The sequence below is a fragment of the Myotis brandtii genome, unplaced genomic scaffold (assembly GCF_000412655.1).
Source record: "Myotis brandtii unplaced genomic scaffold, ASM41265v1 scaffold68, whole genome shotgun sequence".
Classification (NCBI taxonomy): domain Eukaryota; kingdom Metazoa; phylum Chordata; class Mammalia; order Chiroptera; family Vespertilionidae; genus Myotis; species Myotis brandtii.
Window position 1 is genome coordinate 490,916 of NW_005370657.1, and position 23,918 is coordinate 514,833.

Consider the following 23,918-nt stretch of genomic DNA (forward strand, 5'->3'; position numbering starts at 1 on the left):
GGCTTCCCCGGGTTGGCCGCGGACGAGACTGAGGTTCAAGGTCAGAGGCTGGGTGGAAGCCAGGTCCTGTAGCGCTACATTTCAACGACCCGGGGAAGAAGTGGCACCCGGCTCCAGGCAGCACCCCCGCCCTGAGACCGGGAGCCCCGGGGCAGGCTGGCATGGAGTCTGTCACTGTTGTTCTCTGACTCACACACCCTTTGCACGCTCAGCCCCAGCCGGCTGTGCCCAGGCCAGAGCCGCTTCTCCAACCCCATCCAGCTGGTCAGCTTCCTTGGACGTCTCAAATGGTCCCGGCGGGGGGGGGGGGGGGGGGGGGGGGGGGGGGGGTTGTCTGTAGCCAGAGAAACTCACGTGGAGGCATCAAACTGGGCTGCCCAGAAAGTCCCGAGAGCTGGCAGGAGGTGGCAGGTGGCAGCCCCAGTGGCCTCCCTCTCTGCCAGGCCCTCCCCGCCCTGTCCACATCGACCCCCCAGTCCTCCCCAGTGGGCAGCCTGGAGCAAGACGCACCAGTACCCTGATTCGGATTCCTTTACTCTCTAATCCAAGCCTATCTTTGTTTGCATCTCCCTCTGTCTTTGCCAAGAAGATCATTCAAACAGACATGCCAGGCCCAGAGAACTGACAGTCCCCGTCCACTGGCTTCTGGCCTAGAGGCTCTTCCAGGACCTCAGGGCTCCACCTCACTCTTGCCACCTGCGCTGTGTCCCCATCCCTCAAACAGCCTCTGGGTCACCCTCCGGGACCTACTGGGTGACCTGATTGCTTTACTGATGGAGAAACTGAGGCGAGGAGAGACTTGGCCAGAATCCCCTCGACCTGGCGACTCAAATCTAGTCCAACCCCAAAGCCAGCGTCCTTTGGTTTGTTTTTAACGCCTAAAGTCCCCCACTCTTGGCCCCCAGCCGGAGGAGCAACAACTCGAGAGAACCAGGCTTCAGTGGGAGGGTGGCCTAGAAGGACTCCCGGGGGGGAAGCAGGATGGGCAGGGCTCCGGTGGCCACGGTCCACTCTGGTCTTTCCCAGTGTCTGCTCCCTAGTACCCCGATTTCAGGGCTGTGGTATACTTAGCAGCTCATCCGTTTCTGCCCTCCAGCCAAGTGTTCCTTCATCAAACAGACCTACAGATTCTAGCAGGTGGATTTTTTAATACCTCTTGGCCCGTCTCCCTGGCTCTGGGCCCACCCAGAGAAGAAAGGAGGAAGTTTTCCAGGGTTACTCCTACTCCAGTGCCCACCCCCGGCCCTCTCACCTGCTCCCCATCCCCCCACTTCTGGAAGCTAGGGCTGCGGCCATAGCCACAATCCCAGATGCCACCACAGCCACCACAGCCACCTCTGCCTCCCGCCCCCCCTCCCCCCCTGAATCTTGGCTCTTGTCTTCTCGTTCCAGCCCAGGCAAGTGGCTGCCTCTTGCTAGGTTCTGCTCGCCCACTTGGTAGCACAGTTAGGCTTAGGCATCCAGCCCAAGGCAGACAGACAGGGCTCAGAACCTCAGTCCTGCCATGGAGGACGGGCAGCAGAAAGAGAAGGTACGGAACAGAGCCTCTGCCTCTTGCCTGCCTCCTGCCGCCAATAGCCCCAGACCCTCCTGTCTCTCTCTCTCCCTGCCGGACTCTCTCTCTCTGCCAACTCTCACCCTCCTTGCCAGGCCACTCAGCTCTTTCTTGTCCCAGCGCTGCCTCCATGCCACCCCCATCCCATCCCACAGACAGGGAAAAACCTGTGGCTTCCCCCTCATCCAAAGGTGCTGTAATCATCTGGCTCTCTCTGATTTTTTTCTTCTTCCCTCCTGTTTCTCAGCCTGGCCAGGGTGGGAGAAAAGGAGGTGGGGAGCTCTGGGAGGGGGCAGTCACCTCACTGCTGGCTGGCTCATAATCCCCAAGTGAGAAAGGCGGGGCCCTGTGCATTCAGACAGGTGAGAGGTCCCTCTGACCTCTGCCACCCCCAGCAGGTGCCATTCATCCTGACTTGGTTCCCCGGAGCCTTGGCAAGATCCGTGGCCACACCCCACCCTCCGTGTCCATACCTGCATCTCCAAGCCCCAGAGAGATGGAGACGCCTATAGCTCGAGGGCTGGGAAGCCAGGGCTGGCACCACCCAAGAGGCTGTCTCTGATCCCAGAGATGGGCACTTAAATGCTCAGGACGGCAGCTTGGGATTACCAGGGCCTCCCAGAGCCGGTGGGAGAATGAGCAGGATGTTCTGCTGCCTGCAGGTGAAGCCGCTGGGCTTCCTCAAGCCCTCCTCCCTGACGAAGGTCGCCAGCCGCTTCAAGGCACACCAGGAGTCTCTGCCACGGCTGCCCGTGCCCCCGCTGCAGCAGACCCTGGACCATTACCTGAAGACCCTGCAGCCCATCGTGAGCGAGGAGGAATGGGCCCACACCAAGAAGCTGGTGGAAGAGTTTCAGGCTGCAGGGGGCGTGGGAGAGCGCCTGCAGAAGGGGCTGGAGCGCAGGGCCAAGAAGATGGAGAACTGGGTGAGTAAGAACTGCGGGTGCACCGACCCCCCAGGCCCACGGGGGCTAAAGGGAACAGGGCCCCCCAGAGGCTGTGGGTCCTGTGAGAGTCCTCCAGGGAGGTCTGCCCCTGCTGCACACAGACGCTTCCAACACCAGCCGCTCTGGTGCATTCACTGGCGCCACAGTTTCATGGGAACTTACGCTGTGCCTGGCACTAGGCAGAGTGCTGGGTGAGCAAGAGACAGTTGATGCCTTGAAGAGCTGACATTCAAGTAGGAAGGGGAGAGAGGTGATTAAACAAGACACGTGAGTGGTCAAGGTCATTTCTGTAGAAATGAAAAAGGCTGATGTGCCCTGGCCGGTGTGCTCAGTTGGTTGAGCACCAAGAGGTCACTGGTTCAATTCCCAGTTCTCTCTCTCTCCTTCTCTTTCTCTCTCAAATCAATGAAAACATTTTTTAATTTTTTTAAAAGGGTGATGAGAAAGCGGGGTGGAGAATGGCAGCGTCTTTATTCTGAGTGGGCAGGGAAGGCAGGGAGGAGGTGGTGTTGGGTCTGTGACAGACGGAATAGCACCAGCAAAGGCAGGTGAATCCAGGAACAGACGGAGGCTGGAGTGGAGTGCCAGGGTGGGAGGGAGGGCTGCAAGCAGAAGGAACTTGGACTTGAGCTCAGTGGGAAGAGGCTGCGGGCTGGCTTCAAGCAGGGGTCTGTGTTCAGTGACGGACTGCTCCGGTCTGTGTCTCAGTCGGTCACGCAGGTGCGCTCACCTTGTGGAAATGTGTGTACATGGATGCTCCGTGCACTCTTCTGTACGCATCTTACACCTTAACCTAAAGTTTAGCATGACCGCCCTGGCGCTGGGAGGGAAGACGAGTGAGAGCAGGAGGTGGTGGGAGGGCTGGTGCCGTCACCCGAAGGAGATGCTGGCAGGGAGAGGGTGGGAGTCATTAGGTCCAGAGTATGTCTTGGTGCTAGTGGTACTTGTTGATTGGGCTGCTGGGAGGGGGGACAGTCCTGACCTAAAGCAACTATGTGGGGGGGCGGGGGAGAGGAGGACTTCCGGAGAAAGGGATGATGAGGGAGAGGCGGGTTTGTAGGAGAGCCACAGAAAGCCCCATGAGGAAGAGGTGCTCTGAGGGGTGCAGGTGGAAGCGGGGGCTGCACAGAGGAGGCAGGAGTCTTCAGCTGGTGGATGGCTGTCCTGAGCCTGGGCAGCTCAGGGCCTTGGACTCCGGAATCAGGAGCTGAGAGTCTGGGGCCCAGCAGTGTGTAACTTGCTTTTTAGCCTGCAGTTCCTCCAAACATCCGCTGGCGTTCAGTGCAACCTGAGCACGTCACACCCCTCACCCCTTGCCAAGGGCCCGAGGCTAATGGCCTGGTGCCGGCGGCCGTTTCCTAGGGGGCGTCTGGTCAAGAGGCACATCCTGCCCATTGCTCTGGGGCTGGGGAGGCAGCACAGCGGGCGCGGCCTCCAGGGATGAAAGGACCCGCCGAGAGAGGCGCTGGGCAGGCCCCTGGAACGGGTGCAGGGCGGACAGTGTTGCAGTCAAGCACATAAGGCTCAAGGGTGACGGTCCCCTGGGAGCCGCACGGCCCCAGGACGGGAGCCTTCACCCTGTCCACGTAGGTCCCCAGAGGGGCAATGCTCACCCACTGGTGCAGCCCACATTGTGTCACTAGTGCATGGATTTATCCTCAGTGGCTTCCCCAGATTGCCTGACCTTGAGATCCAAGGAGTGTCCACTGCCCAGTCTGACACCAACAAAACTGAGGCCACTTCGGGCCGGGATCTCCAGATTGACATTGAACCCTGGGCCCCTGCTTTCCTGGAGAATGCCCACTGGGATGAGCAGAAACTCATTCATGGACTTCCTTTTCCTATATTTTTCTCTGTTCTTTTCTATCTATCAGACATACATTCTTACTATTTCTAAAAGTAGTAAAAATCATTGACCAAAATTTGTAAGATGATGAAACATGATTCAGTGTGGTTCAGTGGTTGAGCGTCGACCTATGAACCAGGAGGTCATGGTTCAATTCCTGGTCAGGGCACAGGCCTGGATTGCAGGCTCGATCCCCAGCGTGGGGAGTGTACGAGGCAGCCGATCAATGATTCTCTCTATCATTTGTGATTCAGAGGCTACTGTCTTACTTCTGAAATATGGGGGGTTGGGGAAAGGGAGACAACATTCCCCCCCCCCCCCCCCCCCCCCCCCCCCCAGGTTTCCTGCCAGGCTTTTTTCTCCCACATCTTCTCCTTGGCCGGGGGTCTGACTTCTCTTGCTGATTGGCTCCTGCTCAGGGGAGATGATGGGACACTGCTGGTGGGTTTAGGGGGCGGGGGTTCTGGGCCTGAGTATTCGCTTTAAGAACCTGTGCTCAGAGAGGGCAGAGAGTCCCCTCGCCCTGGGGGGAAGGGTCACCGAGTCCCCCCCACCCCTCCTGACAGGTTCTGGTCCTTTCCCCAGCTGTCCGAGTGGTGGCTCAAGACGGCCTACCTCCAGTTCCGCCAGCCCCTGGTCATCTACTCCAGCCCCGGCCTGGTGCTGCCCAGGCAGGACTTTGTGGATCTGCAGGGACAACTCCGGTGAGTGGCTGCGGCTGGGGCAGGGCCAGGAGGGGCGGGGCAAGGCTCCTGGGCATTTCCAAGGCCCCGAGGACCACTTCCTCCAGGAGGTTGGAGGGGCCCCAGTCCTGCTCATTCTCTTTCATCCCCACACATAGCCCGATGAAGTAGGGAGTGTCATTCCTCCTTTACAGATGGGGAAACTGAGGCGCAGAGCAGGGAGGGGCCTGCCCAAGATCACCTTTCAGTATTGGCTGAGCTGGGACAGGGAGCAGGGTCCTCCCGGCTCCAAAGCTTCATAGCTGTTCACCACCACACCGTGGACTGCGTCCCCTCCCTGTCCCTAAACCTGGGGCCACCCCCACCCCAGTTCTGCACTTCACCCCTCCTTCCCTCTCGCCTCTGGCCACAGGGACGACCTTTGTACACAGTCCCCTTTTCCACATTCGGCCATGTCACTTGCCCTGGCCTCTGTTCCAGTCCGACCAGAGATAAAAATACCAGTGACAAGCATCTCCTGCCCAAGCACCAGCCGCTGTGGCCACCACCTGCTTCTCTTAAAGGCACCAGGGCACCCGGGAAGGTCTGGGGGTTCAGGCCCAGGAACTCCAGATGGTGGCCCCCATGTTGGGGGCCAGGGGCAGCCAGGCGCTGGACATGGCTGGTGTAGCCCACATCGTTCAGGGAGGAAGGCCAGTAGGAGAGGTGGCCTGGGAGACAGAGGCCCAGAAGCAGGTAGAGACCTAGGGGAGGGGCCCCCTCGAGCCACTGCCCTCCATTCACACTCCCGCTCCCTGGGGCCCGGGTCCCTCCGTAGCTAGTTCCTGAGGGAAGGGTGTCCTCCTTCCAGACTCCCGACTGGTTTGGGGCTCGAGCCCTGTGGGTGGAGCCCAGCCCCGATCAGGCTGCCGTGCCTTGTGCCTCGGCACCTACATCTTGCCGGCACTTGGCAGCAGTTTCTCCCTGAGCCCTCGCATCTCCCTCTAGAGGTTGCGAGAAAGCAGGCTCAGAAGGGCGAGCTGGAACTTGAACACAGACCCACTCCTTCAGCTTCTGCAAGCCCTGCGCGAGGATGAAGCAATCGGCGGCTCCCTTCACCCCGCAGGCGTCCCTGACCTGGGACTGTCCTCAGGGTGTCCACACCTCTGCTGATCTCTGATTGTTCCCTCTAGGTTTGCTGCCAAATTCATCGAGGGTGTGCTGGATTTCAAGGCCATGGTTGACAAGTGAGCAGTCCGGCCCGCCCCTACCTGCCCGCCTAATTGACAGAGTCACTCCAGCTTGACCCAAGCCCTGGGTGCTGGGCAGGCCAGAGCTCGGTTGCTCTCACTTCCTGTTGGCCCCGCCTCTGTGGGGAATGGGAGACAGGGCCTCAGGATTGGGATGCCTGGGTCCCGCTCCAGCTGCTGGGACTTCCTCCCGGTGACCCTGTCCCGAGAGGCCCCGCAACTGGCGTTCCAGCCAAACAGGCCCTGGAGGTCATCGCCCCCTTGGCAAACTAAAGCCCAGAGAGGGGAAGGGAGTTTCCAGGGTGACTCACGGCAGGCCTCCTGCCCCAGCCCAGCAGGCAGCCCTGCGTAGGCCCAGGGGAAGTAGGGACACAAGGAGGGCAGCCGGCCACTGCTGTAAACCCTGACTCAGCTCTGCCCAGCCCCCAGCCGCTTCCTCCTCCCTTCTCCCTTCGTACTTGCCCAGCGGCCCCTCACTGTCCCCCTGCCCCACAGTGAGACCCTTCCCGTGGAGTACCTGGGCGGGAAGCCGCTGTGCATGAACCAGTACTATCAGATCCTGTCCTCCTGCCGCGTGCCAGGCCCCAAGCAGGACTCGGTCATCAACTTCAGCAAGACCAAGAAGCCGCCCATGCACATCACAGTGGTGCACAACTACCAGGTGGGTGGGCCCACGCTGTGCAGGGGAGGAGGGGCAGGGCCCCCACACATGCCCCTGAGCCCCAGGAACAGGCATGCTCTGGGCATCTCTACTGGGCGCCCGGCTAGGCTCCAGCCTCAGGGACGCCAAGAGGGGCCTTGGCCTGCCCAGCCTGGGGAGAACAATGCGGGGACATCCTCCTCCGCCCTCACCCTTGGCCTGACCGTCCCCTCAGCTGGGCCCAGGACAGCACTCACTGTGGCCTCTGGGCTGCCCGGGCCAGGAGGCGGTGGGGGCGGGACGTGACTGCGGCGGGTCTGAGGTCGTCACCAGCCCCTCCCCGCCCGCCTGCACCCGGACAGTTCTTTGAGCTGGACGTGTACCACAGCGACGGGACGCCCCTCACCTCGGACCAGCTCTTCGTGCAGCTGGAGAAGATCTGGAACTCGTCGCTACAGACCAACAAAGAGCCCGTGGGCATCCTCACCTCCAACCACCGCAACTCCTGGGCCAAGGCCTACAACACCCTCATCAAAGGTGCCCGCGGTGGGGGGGCCAGGCCTAGGCGGCACGCTTCTCACTGAGTCCTCTCCGCTCGGGAAACAGCTGGATCAAATTTGTTTCCCCATATTAAGGAGCAAGTGGGATGAGAGTCTAAGTCCCCTGGCTGAGGAGCCCCCGTCTGCCGTCACAGTCCCCCCAAACCCCGTGTTGAGTCAGGGACCTGGGTGGGATCTGCCTGTTTCTAAAGTGGGCCAGGCACTGGGCGCTCCTCACAGGGGCTGCGGGGCTTCAGGGTCCTGTTGAGTGTGAAGCCGTGAAGCCCGTCCCAGCACTCCGGAACGTTCTGGAGGCCCGGCCACCCCAGGCCTGACACCCCCGTTTTGTGCCCCCTCCACCATGCGGCCTGCAGACAAGGTGAACCGGGAGTCGGTGCGCTCCATCCAGAAGAGCATCTTCACCGTGTGCCTGGACGCAGTCATACCTCGGGTCTCAGAAGACATGTACCGCAGCCAGGTGGCCGGCCAGATGTTGCACGGGGGCGGCATCCAGCTCAATAGCGGCAACCGCTGGTTCGACAAGACGCTGCAGGTGAGGACCGGCAGCCCCCCAGACACACACCCACACAGTCCCCTGCAGCCTCGGGACTTCCTGTTCCCGCTTGTCCTGGCCTCCTGGCTGGTAAACAGATGGAAGTCATCGCGGCTGTAATTACCCAGCAGTCAGCCTGTCATTACTGGGCCTGGCCCAGAAACTGCTGTCACCCCAACACCCCCTGCAGCACCTCAGAGGCCAGGCACAGAGGCGCAGTTTGGCCATGACTTTCCCTCTCTGCGCCTGTAAAATGGGGCTGTGGGAGGACTCCCGGGTAGAAGAGTTACAGGGACTCAGCGAGGTGTACCAGCATGGGGTGTGCTCGGTGTAGCCCCGATGGGTGTTAGCTCTTACTAATAATTGTAATAAGTCAGCGTAACTCCTGAGGTGGCTCCAGGGACGGGTTCACAGGCCCCCTCCCCCTCCACAGTTCATCGTGGCAGAAGATGGCTCCTGTGGGCTCATTTACGAGCACGCAGCAGCAGAGGGGCCGCCCATCATCTCCCTCGTGGACCACGTCATCGAGTACACGTGAGTGTGGGTCCCCACCCTCCCCCCATCTCCCCAGGCCCTGGTGACGGTGACACACGGGTGGCAGACCGCCTTGTGGGGGATGGCATTTCCCTAGGCCTGGTAACCTGTTTCTTCCAAGGAAGCCAGAAGGAGGCATGGGTTTGCATTCTGGCTCTGCCACTTCCCAGCTGCATGGCCTTGGACAAGTCCCGTCCCCTCTCCAGGCCTCCTCCTTTGGCCACCTGAAAGCTGGAGGTGACTTCAGAAGAACTCCAAGCGTCTCCCTGGGCTGACCCCCTCCAGCTTTAGGGATCCATCCTCCCCACCCAATCCCAAGGATGGGCCCAGGCTCCCCCAGCACCCGCATGAGCCCGAGCCCATGTCCCCGCAGGAAGAAGGCTGAGGTCGTGCGGTCTCCCATGGTACCCCTGCCCATGCCCAAGAAGCTGCGGTTCAACATCACCCCCGAAATCAAGAATGACATTGAGAAGGCCAAGCAGAATCTTAGCATGTGAGCACCGGGCGCTGGGTGGGGGCCAGGCCCCTGGAGTCTGGCAGGCTTTTGTTCCAGGTCTGTCACGGAACCCAGCTGGTTCTGAGACCTCTCTTGCGGGGGCTGGCAGGGCTGCCAGGTGCCTGCTCCTCACCGGCCTTGTCCCCAACCCCCAGCATGATCCAGGACCTGGACATGATTGTGACCGTGTTCCACCACTTTGGGAAGGACTTCCCCAAGTCAGAGAAGCTGAGCCCTGACGCCTTCATCCAGATGGCGCTGCAGCTGGCCTACTACAGGTGAGCCCCTGCCCGCCGGGACGCAGGTGGAGACCTGGGGGCAGAGATGGGATGTGCTCAGCCCCGTTTCCACCCAGGGTCTACGGGCAGGCCTGTGCCACGTACGAAAGCGCCTCCCTGCGCATGTTTCACCTGGGCCGTACTGACACCATCCGCTCGGCATCCACGGAATCACTGACCTTTGTCAAAGCCATGGATGACTCCACTGTGACGGTGAGAGGCTCAGGGTGGGGGTGGGTGAGCTGGGCTTGAGCCATCTCCCTCCCTGTTCACTCTGTCAACACACATTGATTGAGCACCTACTGTGTTCCAGCCCGATGGTGGGCACTGGGAATATAAGAGAAGGTAGAGCTATGGATTTAGCTCTGAGCTTCCTGGCAGCCCAAGAGAAAAGGGAGCTTTCATTCACTCACTCATCAGCAGTGAGCATCTGCCCGAGAGTGATGGTGGCTCCACTTCCTCTTCTCAGAATGTAGTGCCGGTGGGAGCGGGCTCCTGAGATGGGGGCAGGAACAGGGAGGGGCAGTGCTTCAGCTCCGTCTCCCCTCACCCCACAGGAGCATCAGAAGGTGGAGCTGCTGCGGAAGGCTGTGGACGCCCACCGCGCCTACACCAACCGGGTGAGCGAGCCCTATTAGCCTGGCATCTCCCACCTGCCGGTCCACTCCTGCAGCAAACAGCTGCTCACTCTCAGCTTGAGCGACCCCTCCCCTGAGCCCTGGGGCATCTGGAGCAAGGCTGTACATCCCCATTTTAAAGTTGGAGACACTGAGGCTGGGCCCAGTGACTGCCCTGGCCCCAGGTTCCAGGTGAGCTTCTGGATCGTGTGTCATGGAGCCAGGACGCTGAGGGCACACACTGCGGCCGACAGCAGGGTTCCGCCATGTGACAGCTCAGGCTGCAGTCGGCAGCGGGAGGCCTGGATTCCCGTGCTGGCCCTGCCTCTGAGCACCTATGCGCCAGGCTCTGCCCATGTTACACACAGATGTCCCTTTAGGTCTCACAGCCACCCTACAGGGGAGTTCAGTGACCGTCCCCATTTGACAGATGAAGGCACTGAGGTTCCAAGATGTATATGTGCCAACGTCCCAGAGCCAGGAGGGGCTAAGCCACCCAGCTCCAGGCCTGTGCTCTTAAACCCTGCACTGTCCTGCCTCCCTGGGCAGACCCCTGGGCCTCAGTTTCCCCATCTCTGAAGTGAGGGCTTTCCTGCCTGGCTGCTCTGGTTTCAGGGGTCTGAGGGGCCAGTGGACGGAAGAGGTGTTGCTGCCACAGGCTTCTGCGGAGGGCAGCAGCGCCCTGTGGTCCCGCAGCCCCGCTCCTGACAGGGCCCTCTCTGCAGGCCATCCGCGGGGAGGCCTTGGACCGGCACCTGCTGGGCCTGAAGCTGCAGGCCATCGAGGACCTGGTGAGCATGCCTGACATCTTCATGGACACCTCCTACGCCATCGCCATGCACTTCAACCTTTCCACCAGCCAGGTGGGCCACTGCCCGAGCCCCCGGGTCCCTGCCACTGCCCTGGGTGCTCTGGGGTGGGGTGGGGTGGAACAGAACCCACCGGAGCTGGAGCAGAAAGGCTGCACTGACGAGAGCCAAGGTCTAGAACGCGGTCAGACCTCGGTGGTGGCGTGGCCCACACAGGCCCCCAGAGGCCACTGCGAAGCGGCCGAGTTCTGGCAGAGGGGCCGGGTCAGGGGCTTCACTACAGCTCAGGCTGAGGAGTTGGGGACCCCCCAGGGGAGGATCAGCTTCATTCATTCACCGGTCAGACACGAAGGAAGGAACGTGTGCTCCGTGCCAGCCTGTGCTGGGTACTGGGGCACAGCAGGGACTGCACCATCCCTCCCCAGGGGCTCTCAGTGTAGGCTGGCAGCACAGGAAGTGCTAGGGGTCAGGGAAGTCCCGAGGAGGGAGCAGTAGAGCCCCCAAGAATGTAGAGGAGGCCCCCTGGAGGGTGACACCGGAACTGCACACGGAAGGAAGAAGAGGAAAGGTGTCAGGCAGGGCACAGCAGGAGCAGAGTCGTGGGAAGGCAGGCTGGTGCACTGAGGAGCTGGAAGGGACCTGGTGGGAAGGGCGAGTGCCTTAGTCCTCTGCCACCCCCAGGTCCCCTCCAAGACAGACTGCGTCATGTTCTTTGGGCCTGTGGTCCCAGACGGCTATGGCGTTTGCTATAACCCCATGGAGTCGCACATCAACTTCTCGGTGTCGGCCTACAACAGCTGTGCCGAGACCAACGCTGCCCGCATGGCGCACTACCTGGAGAAGGCGCTCCTGGACATGCGCGAGCTGCTGCAGAGCCACCCCCGGGCCAAGCTCTGAGCCGTGCCCCCCCTGCCCCTGCCACAGCCAAACCACTTCAGATGGGCCCCCCACCAGGGCTCCCCTTTGTCCCTCTTCCCCTGGGCCCTGCAGATCTGACCAAGCCAGGGTGGACTCCCCCAGGGCCCGCAGGCCCACGCCAAATGCCTTCCACGGGCCATCCCCAGCATCATGGGCTGTGCTCGGAGGCTGAGCAGGACGGAGGCCCAGGCGCCCCATGTATCGCCCAGAGCAGCCTTCCTCTGGGAAAGGAACCAGTCAACTCCATCCCCACCAGTGAGCCTGGGAAGTCCTTCTCTGATAGCTCAGCTCTGGCCAGTCCCTGCCATCTGGGCTGATCCGTACTCCAATCCTCAAACGCCCAAAGGCCTGAAGACAGGACTATCTGGAGTGGGGGACTCCAGGCCTCCCCACGGCCGAGGCCAGGGTGCGAGGCGGACTGGGGACGGGGCATCTCCCACAGGACTGCCGTACTCTTTTGGAGAATATGGCTGAACAATGTTCCTGGTTGTATAATAGTACCACGCGAGGCAATTAATAAAGGGAAAATGTCTTGGTGAAGAGGCGTTCCAGCTGCGGAGGCAGGCAGGTGGGGGGACACTGGGCCGCCTCCCGGCTTTCCCTGCCTGGGAGCTGGTGTCCAAGCAGCCATGGCCCCAGGGACTCCGAGGAGCCAAGAGGAGGTGTCCTCAGGCACCAGATTGCAGACCCCATTCTCAGACAACTCCCACCTGCCCCTCTCCAGTACCGTGGGCATATGGTGGGGACAGTTCTCCCAGGGAAGTAGGACCCTGCAGGCCCGGGTCTGGTGGGCCAGGTGTGGCCGACACCAGGGCCTAAGGCCTCATCCTGCAGCCCCCACTGAGCCCAACAGGAGTGCTGCCCCAGATCACATGACCACCTGATCAGAACCCTAAACCCGCCTGTCCCCAACCCCAGGCACCTGGCAGAAGCTAGGTGTCTTGCCAAAGTCAGTCTCTCACTCCAGGGGATACTCTGGCCCTAAGGCACGTGAAAACCAGAGCAGACGCTGGGGTGCAGGTGGGAGAGTAGGTGGAGCCTGTCAGGGTGCTTCCTGGCCTGGCTGACCTGGGACAGTCAGTGAGGATGGGGCCTGTGGTTTTCTCCTTTTTTCAGACGAGAAAACTGAGGCACAGAGAGGTTAGTCACCAGGCCACTAAACAGCAGAACAGATTCCCAGAAGCCATACTTCAGGTCAGGGTATCGGGAGCCCCTGTAGCCAAGCCCCCAGCCCCACGTCACACCCGCCCAGATGACCAGGGCAGGGGTGGAGAAGGGGAGGCCATGGGTGGACATGGGCCTGGAAGGCACAGGCAGGTGCTGGCTGGACTAGGGCACTGAGTCGGACTGACCTGTGTTGGGCCTGCTGGTCCCACCACATCTCCCACAGCCACAAGGTGGGGACTCAGTACCCTCCCTCTCCAATGCAGGTGAGAGGGTGTGCCACTTGCCTGAGTCCCAGGGAGCAGGAGGCAGAACCCACACAATGGGGGAGTGGGTGTTGCCCTGGGCCTGGCCATTTCTCAACTCCCCCGCCCCCCAGCAAGGCTGGCAGGGTGGAGTGATGCCAGGAGAAGGGGGTAGGGTCCATGAATGCCCTTTCCTGGGCCGGAGTGGGAAGACCAGGAAAAGACCATGACAATGCACAGCCTGCTGTCCTCATCTGTACAGTGGGGGTGATGCTGCTCCCTCTGGGGGCTCCTGGGAGCCCCAGGAAGTGGGGGCCCACAGCAGGCGTTGGTGAGTGCTGGGGAGTAGTACTAGGGCGGGGCTGCGGGGGGAGGCGGCAGAGTGAGCCAGGCCATGGGCACTGCAGACACCTGCGACTCCCACAACTCAAGTTCTAAGAACCACACAGGTCTGAACATAAGGCAGGGTTTCCCCAAACTCTCCTTCAGAAGTGAGGGCATGCCCTTGCCCTTGGGTGTTACAGGTCTCGTATGAAGGCTTACTCGACTCCTTAGCGCCGAAAGTCCACGGGGAAAGGCACAGTTAGCACCTGAAACAAACCGTCAGTATGAGATGCCGGCCTAGAGGTCCCTGGTGGCACGTGGGGAGGGAAAGGCAAGGAAACGAAGACCTTTAGCAACTACTCCCGAGGATGTGACTGTGCCTCACTCTTGGGAGTGCTGGGTGTGGGACAAGCAGGTGCTTAGGGTCTCTGGACACATGGGAAGGATTGGGGAGATGACACACCTACAGGGTTTTCTTAATCCGCTGTCTCAGTGTGATGCCAGCGGGCACTCGGGGCCTGGGGTAACATTCCCAGTGACCGCATCGCGTGTGAAATCCAGAAAGTGCTGCTGGGTCTCAGACCGCTCAGCCCATGGGCCTGGAGACTTCGGTCAGCGGGCCCAGAGGTGGGCCAGGGACAAGACCCTGATGCCAATGATGCAGATGAAGAACTTGATTTTTTTTTTTTATGAGCGAAAAAGAACTGTTCTAAAGTAATATATTTTGTGCAACACATTACTTGAAATGTGAACATGTAATAAACGAATGAATTAAAGATTTGGCTCTTACCTAGATCCCCTGTTTGTCTATCCAGATTGGCATGAACTCGACTTTGGCTCTTCGTGGGGAAAGTGCAGTGGCCGGAATCAAGGGCAGGCCTGTAGCGAAGCCTGCGAGGGGGTGAGGGCTAGACAGGGGGAGCCAGAGGCCACGTTGACGGCTAGTGCTCTGTCCGAGACCCGGAGGAGGGCATGTCGGAAGATGCCCAGGGGTTGGAGGGGGCCTGACCGTGGGGGAGCTTTGCAGCCTCCAGGCAGGGAGAGGGGGGACGGGACCCACAGAGGGGTCGGGGAGGTGGAGAAGAGTGGACATTCCAGACCCTTAGGAGCTGGAGCAGGCAAGACGTTGTGACCAACAGGAAAAGAAGTTGGGGGTGTCGATCGAGGTGAAAGCAGTCAGTATAGCTGGGACTCGGGGACATTCAGGGCTCACCAGCCCTTTCCTCTCCACTCTGGTCCTTCTGCCCTGTCGTGCAGTTTACTTTTCTCTTCAACTGAAACCTACCTGTTGAGCTCAGCTTGCTTTTCAGCGATTGGATTTTCCCATTTTGATCCACTTAAAAGTCTTGCAGGGTTCACCTTAGAGTTTCTCAGCCCCGCAGACATTTTCAAGTTTGTCTTTTGTCTTTAAAACACATCATCTAGTCTGTGGCTGACCTTCCAGCACGAGGTACTGGCAGGCTTGTTTCCGTGACCCGTTTCCGCTGGTTCTCCATCACGGTGTCGTGTCCTCTCGGCCATCTTTACCTACATTCTCTTCCCTGCAACTTAAAAACTACTCATACGAATGACTGAAGTCTAGGATGGAGGCTCCTTCCTCCAGAGGTTGGTTTGCTTCTGCCTTGTATCTCGGGTAAGGTCACGTTTACTGAACGTCAAGGTTCTGTGGACCGCGGGCGCCCTGACCCACAGCCTTCGAGCTCATGTGGGGACAGAATTCTTTCTGATCCCCTACTCTAGGGTGTGGCCATCCTGCATCTCAGCTCAGTGAATCAGGGAAGGATTCGATTCCCCATCTTGGCCCGCCCTTGGGATCGACTTCTATCACCTCACTCCCACAAGCCTCTAAAAACCCAGCTGTTTGCAGTCATTTCTTCCAAGGCAAGACCTTCAGCCATGCACACTCGAGAAATACTGGACTAAACACAGATCGGAGGTGTTACCTGGAGAGGCGTACCCTGTCCCCAGCCCCAGGGCTGTCATGGAGGAACGAGGCTGAGCAGGTCCAGAGCCAGGCGGGACCACGCAGGGAGCGACCAGGACCGGAAAGGGGGCATTCCAGCTCTCCGTGGCAGCGAGGTCTCCTCAGTGGGAAATGTCGCAGAGCCATTCACACGGCGGCACTGGGGGCTGGAGGGACTAGATGTCTCAGATGCTTACGATTTTATGTTTTTATGGTCCTTGCTCCTTGGGGTCACGTGTCTCCAGCCTCCTCTCAGGAGCTCAAGTCAACATGTGCTCAAGCTGCCAGAGTTCAGGATTTTATTTTAAAACAATAGTAAACAATTTCATTGATTTTTCTTAAATCAAACCACCTCACACTTGGCTTGTCTCAGGCAAAATGTAAAAAACAAGAAGGAAGGGGGGAGGGAGGAAAATGTGGGGACTGACCAACCTTCCCTAGAAACAGGCCCCGGCCCTGGCCTCTGGAATGGCTTTGGACACGGTCTTCAACTGAGAAAGGAAAGCACCCGAACATTGTGCTTCAGCAGCAGATTACGAACCTCCACAAAGAAAGGGAGGGGCGGGGTTCGAACACAGGTCCCGAGCAGCCTGGTTCAGTTCTAGAAACTTCCAAGAGTCTGGAAGCATGTCCACTCCACAACTCCACTTCACAGAGACGGAGAGATCAAGTCCCTTGAGGAGGAGCCGTCCTCTGAGCTGGACAGTGGGGCTCTGTGCCACACCCCAAAAGAGGCTCCAGGGTGCCCCGGGCAGTCCCCAGCCTCTCGGAGGGGTCGGGAAGGGTAAGGAATGCTCAGAGCGAAGGGGGGGAGGGCGCGGACGTCAGGCACCACGGACCCTCCTCACCCGCTCCGGTTCCTCTGCACTTGGTTCTCGTGGAGATGAAGACTAGCCGCTCCCGCTGGCAGGACCAAAAAGAGCTGTAAACAGCTTGGGTTTGCTCACCCACATGTGCAGGCTCTTTTGTCAGGAAGGGACCACTGTCTGGGGGACAGGGGACCGGAGAAAGCCCTTGTGGTGTAAGGGTCAGTGCGGGGTAGGACATGATAGCAGCCGCCAGACGAGCGCTCTCTCTAGGCCTGGCCCCCCCGACTCGGAAACACTGCATGAGGTTCTGGAATGGCAATGGTGGCAGGGAGGGCACGGGGCGCGCCCCTCTGCTGGGCCCCAGGCCACCGTTCAGGGCAGAGGGCCTGGGCCCTCTGTACTCGGGGCAGCCCCCGCAGAGCAGGCTCTTCCGGCCCCATCTCCAAAATCCTGCCTGCCGTCAACAAAACCAAAAATAAATAGTGTGTATTTTTCACGCCCCTGGATCTCCTGCCCTGCGAGCACAGGTGCCAGGCCTCCTCCTCTACCCACACCCCAGCGCCCACACCAGCACTTCCCACCAGGCCAGGGCTGGCGGCAGCGCAGCGCGGAGCTGGCTGTGTGGCCCCCGTCAGCAGGCGCTCCAGGATCCTGGCCGAGGGGCTGGCCTGGCCCTTCGGGCCACCTTGTTCATTAAAATTAAAGTAAGAAAACAAAAGGCTCCACTTGGCAACGGGTCTGTCGAGGTCTCCGCTTCATCCCTCTGCATTCTGTCCATCCCGCACGGCGGCGTGCAGGCCAGATGGAGGTGGACCCAGCCACCCTCACCAGTCACTGCAGTTTCGTCCCCAGCTTGCGTTGTCTGTTCCTGCAAAACAGCAGTGGGAGTCTGCAGTGAGGAGGGGACCCCTGGCATTCAGTGGCCCCCTTAGCGGTCCCCTCCCTACCCACAGTCCCATCAAAATGGGTGAGTGCCCCTCCCAGTAGCCCCAGTCCCTGACTCACCAAACTTCCTCCCGCCTGGCAGCTGTGCACATGCTCTTCCCTCTCTTGAGAACACTCTCCGCCCGCCCCCCCGACCTGGGCAGGCTCGCACTCCCTCCACACTCAGGTCTGTCTCCCCTGAGCAGCAGGCCCAACCACCGGCCCCCACGTCGGGTTTGTCCCGAGCTCTCAGGCCCAGGGCGCGCATCACACAGGAGGCGCCTTATTCTTCGTGGCTCCCCTGACTGCTGTGGCTGTCTCACTCTGCCCCCCCCCCCCCCCCCGGCACACGGCCTGGCACAGAGCACGCGTATACAGAAATGTTGGTAAATGAAGGCAGGTGGTGGCCAGCGGAGCCAGGTGACAGGGGCGGGGCCAGGCAGGGCAGGGCCCCTGGGACAGGACCATTCTGAGCGTCAGGTGGAGAGCCTGGGCCAGCCGGGCCTCTCCAATAATGGGATTGCCTGCCCTAACCACCTCAAATCCCCTTTCCTCCTGGATCCAGGGCTTTCCCTTTAAGCTCCTTAGGATAATTTGGACCATGATGCACTAGACACATTTCCAGGCTGCTCAGGTGCCTGGCCTGCCCTGTGACCCCTCTCACCACCGCCTCGGGGAAACCCCAGAGGCTCGCTCTGGAGTCTGACCTCGCCTCAGCTCCCCTCCGAACCCCGGCTGGCACCGACCCACGGAGGGAGAGCTGTCAGTAGACTCCAAAGCCCAGCTCTGCACCAACTTGCTGTGCAACTGCACCTCTGTTTACCCATTTATGGGGCGCATGTCTGGACTAAGCACCCTGAGAATCCCGGCTGCCCAGCTCTCTGGTTCTGGGCCACAGGGGTTAAAAGCATGGCTCTGGGCCCGACAGCCCGGGTTCCCAGCCCAGCGTCCCCACCCACAATCTCTACGTCATCCATAGTGACTCCCCCTCTCATCTCAGCCTCAGTTTTCTCATCTGTAAAATGCGGTCCCGAGGAGGATTCCAAGAGGCAGTGAAAAACAGTGCTTAGCCAAGTGCCTGGGTCTCGGGGAGCCTCTAAGAGCAGGAGCAGTGGCAGCCCCACTGAGCCAGGACCCAGTGAGAGCCGAACCCTTAACTCACCTGGCTTCTGCCCGGGTGACTGTGTACTCAAACCAGAGGACGTTGGGAATGAGGCTCGTGTCTCGAATTAGAAAGAACTCAGAGATAGGCCTGCGGAGACAGACACCCAGAACCCCAGGTCATGTCAGGGCACGAGCTTGTCATCAAGCCAGAGTCCCCCATCAGTGTGGAGTCAGCCATGCACCTTCCCCCCCCACCGCTCAGAGTCCTTGCCCGAACTGTGCCCCCCGGGCCACTGCGAGAACTAGAAGTGCCACCTGTGACACTGAGGCAGGGCCGCCCCCACCGTGCACACAGCTCTCGGGACTCAGGCTGCTTTCCGAGTCCCTGAGAGCCGAGGCGAGGACAGAGAAGCCACCTTAGCTTCTGGGCGTGAGGAAACGCCTGGGCAACAGAGAAGCCAGGCAAACGGGGCCTGCAGCCTCATGCCCACCAGAGACCTGGACCCTAGGGCTCTCCCAGGGAGACCGAGGCTGGGGTAGGAAACCCTAGGTCCTCCACTGACGGCCCTTCCGCAGAGGGGCCGGGGCCCTGGGGCCGGGGCAGGCGGGGCAGCAGCAGGGCAGGAAGCAGTTACCAGGACGCTATCCTGGGGAAGAGAGGAGTGAGGACCTCCTGGGTGAAGATGAACCAAGCGATGGCCATGAGGCTTCCGGCGACGCCCCCATACACCACCTGGCTCCAGGTGTGATACAGCAGGTAGACCCTGGGCCAAGGACAAGGGAAGCTCATGAGAGGCAGCCAGCAACAGGCCTGCACGGTCCCCCACGCCCAAGCGCTAGCTTCCGGGGACCTGTGTGCGCACAGGGAGACACGCACAGATAGGCATGAACTCCTGTGAACACAGCCTCAGGCCCCGACAGCGCCTCTCCCGACTCCAAGAGAGGAGATGAGACCCGCTGCCCTTCTCCCCAGCCCTGAACTCCGAGTTCGTCTGCACGGGGCTCCTCCAGGCGCTGGAGCAGAAGCTGATGTGCGGAGGTGTCCCCAGGACCCTGGGCTCAGCTGGGAGAAGACAGCAGGACTGGGCTGCAAGGGGCGGTGGAGCCCTGACCCTACAAAGTAAGAGGCTGGGACCCTTTTCCCCGCCCTACCCTACAGGCTCTGAGATTCGGTCTACAGTGAGGTCCAATAGGGACCAAAAACCCAGCAAGACCCAGTGGCAGGGTGTGGGTGGGGCTCGCCCTCCCTCCGTACCTGCTGTAGGAGACCAGAAAGGCCGCGGTGAGGAGGCCCAGGGACAGCACGTGCCTCCACAGCAAGTCCAGGAACCTGGCGTTGTTCGTTTGGTGCATTCTGGGAAGACAGGCCTGTCAGGTGGCCTCAGCCCACAGCCTGGAGCCCGGGCCTCCCAAACAGCTCCTGGCCCCTCCTCAGGCTCCCTGGGCGCCTTCTGCCCTGGCTGCAGCTCCTCCCGCCCCCGGAAGAGGCCAAGCCCCACGTGGCATCCAAAGGACTCGCAGTGAGTCCCTGGCATAGGCTGGCCTGGGCCAGTCCAGGGCCACTCCAACCGGAAAGAAGCTCACCTTAAATATAGGAAAAGGAAGGAATAGACGGAGAAAAACCACATAAACTGGGAATGGCTGGAGGGCATCCCGTACTTGGTGCCCACTGTCGCGTGGGGATCTGGGGGAGAGAGAACAGGGCATGATGGGAGGCTGCAGGCCCCCAGTAATGCCCCAACCTGGTGGACCCCCGATTCCTGCAGCCTGGGCCTCACCTCCACAGGGCCGCGGCTCCTTGATGACGTGTTTCATCAGCCAGTTGACCCCCTCGTTCAGTGCCAGGCCCCCAAGGAACGAGATCTGTCGGGAAGATGTGTGGTCAGCCAGGCCTCTGTGCCTGCTGGCCACCGCCCAGCCCCAAAGACCATGGCCCCTGATTGGATTTCCCAGCCCAACTGGTGAACCACCAGAAGCAGCCGGAGGCTCCACACACCTCAAAAAAGGTGGTGGCATGGAAGGGAAGGCGCAGCACCTGGGATGAGATGGCGCAACCCCTTCCGTGGGGTGGGGGCAGCGGGGAGGGCCTGGGGTCGGGGGGACAGACTCACTCACCGTGTGCAGCTCCCGCTTGAATATGATGAGGGTCACGAAACCGACAATGACAAATACAGGGCCGAGGCTCAGGTAGGCAAGGAGGTGGCCAGAGAGATCACCTGGGTGCGACAGGGAAAACGGGATGAGGACAGAGCATAAGCCTCAGAGAGGGGCCAGCCCCGTGCAAGGTAATTAGCACCTGAGCCAGAAAGGAGGTGCCAATAAGAGCCGGAGTGCAGGGCCAGGCAGCTGTGGACACCTTAGTCAGAACGAGTGGGAGCGGGACTAACATCCAAGTCTCTGGCCCAGTCCAAACACCACGCCCACCACCCTGCCGAGACAGGAATCTGAACCCGGCTTCGTCTGACCCCCGAGACGGGGCTCTGTACCAGGGGGCAGCCCAGCAGGCACATGGGTGCCCCTGGAACACAGTGTTGTGCTGAGGCTGCCCCAGCCGAGCCCTGGGCTCCAGGGAACCTGGTATTCTCTGGCCACACACAGACTTGGGTTTGTGCTGCAGGCCCCCACAAGGACCAAGGCCAAGGGTAGGGAGAAGGCTGTGTTGCCCAGTATGGACGCCAGTTGCAGTAACAGCTTCTCACGGCCTCTACTGGCAAGAAATTGGCTACCTATTCACTGCCTGCTTTTTACCATCCTAACAGGCTGGGGGAGAGGCGGTGTGAGGATTGCCAGCCCCTCTGAGAGATGAGGACACCACAGCCAGGAGATGAGAGCCACTTCCTCCCTTGCTCAAGAACAGGGCTGATGTCAAGTTCAAAGACTACCCTCACCATTCAAGACAGGACAGCTAGCCCTAGCCGGTTTGGCTCAGTGGATGGAGCATCGGCCTGCGGACTGAAGGGTCCCAGGTTCAATTCCGGTCTAGGGCACATGCCCAGGTTGTGGGCTCCATCACCAGTAGGGGGTGTGCAGGAGGCAGCCGATCAATGATTCTCTCCCATCATTGATGTTTCTATCCCTCTTTCCCTCTCCCATCCTCTCCAAAATCAACAAAAATATATATATTTTAAAAAAAAAAAAAGACAGGACAGCTAAGCTCTAACTGGTTTGGCTCAGTGGATAGAGCAATGGCCTGCGGACTGAAGGGTCCCAGGTTCAATTCCGGTCTAGGGAACATGCCCAGGTAGCGGGCTCTATCCCCAGTAGGGGACGTTGCAGGAGGCAGCCGATCAATGATTCTCTCTCATCATTGACGTTTCTATCTCTCTCTCCCTCTCCCTTCCTCTCTGAAATAAATTTAAAAAAAAAACAAAAAACAGGACAGCTACGTGGCCACTCTGGGGTCAGAGGGCATGGTGGGTCAGAGGGCAGGGTTCAGTTCCCGAGCCAGCACTTGCTACATGACCTCAGGCAGACTCCACCTCCCTGACCTCAGCTCGGTCACCTGTGAAAAGGGTACCTAGTACCCACCCCCTATGACTGTGAGCTTGAATGAGACGGGGCCTGTGTGACACCCAGCTCGGCCCCTGGCACCCAGGACACGTCTACGCTGGGGGCTCTGCTCTCCCACCAGCTGGGAGAACCCAGCGTGGGAAATGGCCCACACCACCAGCCTGGCCTCACACAGGGAAGGTGCCCACACAGGGCGGAGCCCAGACTCAGGCTGAAGAAATGGGCACACACCTGGCCTCACCCACACCTACCCAAGGCAGGGCTGGCTCAAGGGCTAGTGCTGCCCCGGGCCAGCTGGGTGACGGGGTGAGCCCTTCCCCTTCCTGGACCCCTGTCACTTCACCCACACAGTGGCCCTGAGACTCTGGGTCTCTCAGCGGCCCAGCTGATGCCCAGAGCACCTGGCCGTGAGGACAGGGCGTAGCTGGTGTCCAGCTCCATGACTATCCCACACCAGCACCAACCTGGGACCTTCCTGCAGATGCTCTGCCCTCGCCACTCTGCTCCAAGCCTCTCCATGGCTCCCTCTGCCTTTGGGATAAGTCCCACCTCAGCCCAGCTCATTGGGCCGTCCTAGCCCTGCTCCCCTCCCACCCTCTGCTCCAGTTCCACGGACCGCACTCCAGTTCCCTGAACACACCGTGCTCTGTCCTACTTCTGGGCCTGTGCGGTCTCCCCCACCCGGGACGCTGCCTGGGTTCACACAACCTAACCTGAGCACCCACCACAGTGGCAAAGACCCGTTCCTGCCCCTGCAGAGCGCTCAACCTGGGGGGGTGGGGGGGACATGAATAGGTGACCGTGCATCATTCATGATTTGCTTGTTAGTGTAGGTATCAGGCTGTGTCTGTCTCTCCCTCTGCAGGTCCCAGAAGAGCAGGGACGGGGTCTCTTTACACAGCACTCAATGCCCCAAGCCCAGAACAGCACCTGGGACATAACTAGGCTCAAAAATAACGGCAAAGGAATGGAGAATGGATAAAGGACGCAAGGGTCAGTGTGACGAGGGGTACAAAGTACAGGGGGCCACAGAAGAGTTAGCAGGGGCTAGACCTTGTGGGCTCCCCCAGGCTCAGCCAGCTCCCTCCTCGGGCACCCAGTCCTGCACAGGGTACCTCATCACAGCCTGCATCATGCTGCTCACAACGGCCAGCTTCCTTCTCCTGGCTTCTTAGAATGTGAGCACTCGGAGAAGTGAGGATGGTGCTGAGGCCTTGGCCAAGTCCCTTCCCCTCCCCAGGCTACGGTTTCCCTCCTGCAAAATGGTTTTTTTCATAGCCCAGGACTGCAGGGACTTACCTGCCTGTTCACCATTCTAAACCCAGAGCTAGACCTGGGCCTAGCACTCAGGAGGCGCTCAGCGGGTCCTGGCTGAGTGAATGGAGGGGTGGAAGGGCAGGCAGGCTGATAGGCCCAGCACCTGGCAGGGCCACCCTACCCCCAGTATAACCCAGAACACCCAGGGTCAAAGTTCTCTGGCAGCCAGCCCTGGGGCCCTCAGCAGGGGCCAAGTTCTCACATCTCCACCCAGAAGAGCAACATTTGAGCAGGTCCTTCCCAGGACAACCAGGGCTCGATGCGGGGCTCACCTGATACCCAACCATCCTACGGGGGGGGGGGCTTGAGCCGGTCCTGGGAAGGGGGGCTGACCTGAACTGCGGTTCTTTATTGAATACTGCCTGTGCGCCAGGCACCGTGCTCAGCATTTCTCACGCCCCCTGTTGCTGGATTCTCACGCGACTAGAAAGGAGGCGCTGTGATTAGTCCCACTTTAGAGATGAAGTACCTGGGGCACCGACAGGTGAAGCCACTGGCACAGGGCCCAGGCCTGAGCTGGAGCCCAGACACCTCTGCCCCAGGCCACCAGAGCCTCCAGAACTGGAAGTAAAGGACCTCCCGGCTGCAAAACCCTGTGCTGCTAGCGCTGTGTCTGATGGGAAGCTCCAGAACTCAAGATCCTCTGTTGTGCAGCGGTGCCCTGCCCAGGGCGTGGCACACCAGAGGCACTCTAACCACGGGCAGCTGCCTGGCCTCGGCGGCACCCTCCCAGCGACCGGGAGCTCTGGCTCTCGCAGGCGACCCAAATGCACAAGGAAGCAGGCACTCCCTGCATGCCGGGGACGGAGCCCGGCCTCCCTGGCTCCGGGGAAGGCGGGGAAGAAGGGCCCAGGTCCAGGCCAGTGACCCTTCGCCGCCTCACACAGCCCCCCTCCCCATTACAGCCCACCCGC

General features: G+C 60.4%; 3 protein-coding genes across 3 annotated transcripts in view; 2 read left to right on the plus strand and 1 right to left on the minus strand.

Moving 5' to 3' along the window:
• The window catches only part of ZDHHC12 (zinc finger, DHHC-type containing 12), a 590,635-nt gene that overhangs the window by 313,595 nt on the left and 253,122 nt on the right, over nt 1-23,918 (plus strand). The window lies entirely within an intron of this gene.
• On the plus strand, nt 1,379-14,170 carry CRAT (carnitine O-acetyltransferase). Its single transcript, XM_005881367.2, has 14 exons — nt 1,379-1,531; nt 2,218-2,481; nt 4,934-5,052; nt 6,204-6,257; nt 6,756-6,921; nt 7,263-7,437; nt 7,814-7,992; nt 8,426-8,526; nt 8,900-9,019; nt 9,178-9,300; nt 9,378-9,513; nt 9,858-9,920; nt 10,643-10,780; nt 11,408-14,170. The coding sequence occupies exons 1-14, from the start codon at nt 1,505-1,507 to the stop codon at nt 11,621-11,623; spliced, it is 1,881 nt and encodes a 626-aa protein (XP_005881429.1). The 5' UTR covers nt 1,379-1,504; the 3' UTR covers nt 11,624-14,170.
• Nucleotides 15,622-23,918, minus strand: part of DOLPP1 (dolichyldiphosphatase 1) — a 9,320-nt gene continuing 1,023 nt past the window's right edge. The window contains exons 2-8 of the mRNA XM_005881369.2: nt 20,293-20,393; nt 19,956-20,040; nt 19,762-19,861; nt 19,433-19,531; nt 18,813-18,941; nt 18,236-18,325; nt 15,622-17,017 (exon numbers count right to left, since the gene is read on the minus strand). Of these exons, the coding sequence (XP_005881431.1) occupies nt 16,981-17,017; nt 18,236-18,325; nt 18,813-18,941; nt 19,433-19,531; nt 19,762-19,861; nt 19,956-20,040; nt 20,293-20,393 (641 nt within the window). The 3' untranslated portion in view covers nt 15,622-16,980. The remainder of the gene's footprint in view (nt 17,018-18,235; nt 18,326-18,812; nt 18,942-19,432; nt 19,532-19,761; nt 19,862-19,955; nt 20,041-20,292; nt 20,394-23,918) is intronic.

Excerpts from the sequence above, each read along its gene's own strand:
- CRAT (XM_005881367.2), top strand. The coding sequence starts at position 1,505 with ATGGAGGACGGGCAGCAGAAAGAGAAG. Across the intron at positions 9,020-9,177 it reads GCCAAGCAGAATCTTAGCAT|CATGATCCAGGACCTGGACA; the intron begins GTGAGCACCGGG and ends CCCAACCCCCAG. Across the intron at positions 9,921-10,642 it reads ACCGCGCCTACACCAACCGG|GCCATCCGCGGGGAGGCCTT; the intron begins GTGAGCGAGCCC and ends CCCTCTCTGCAG.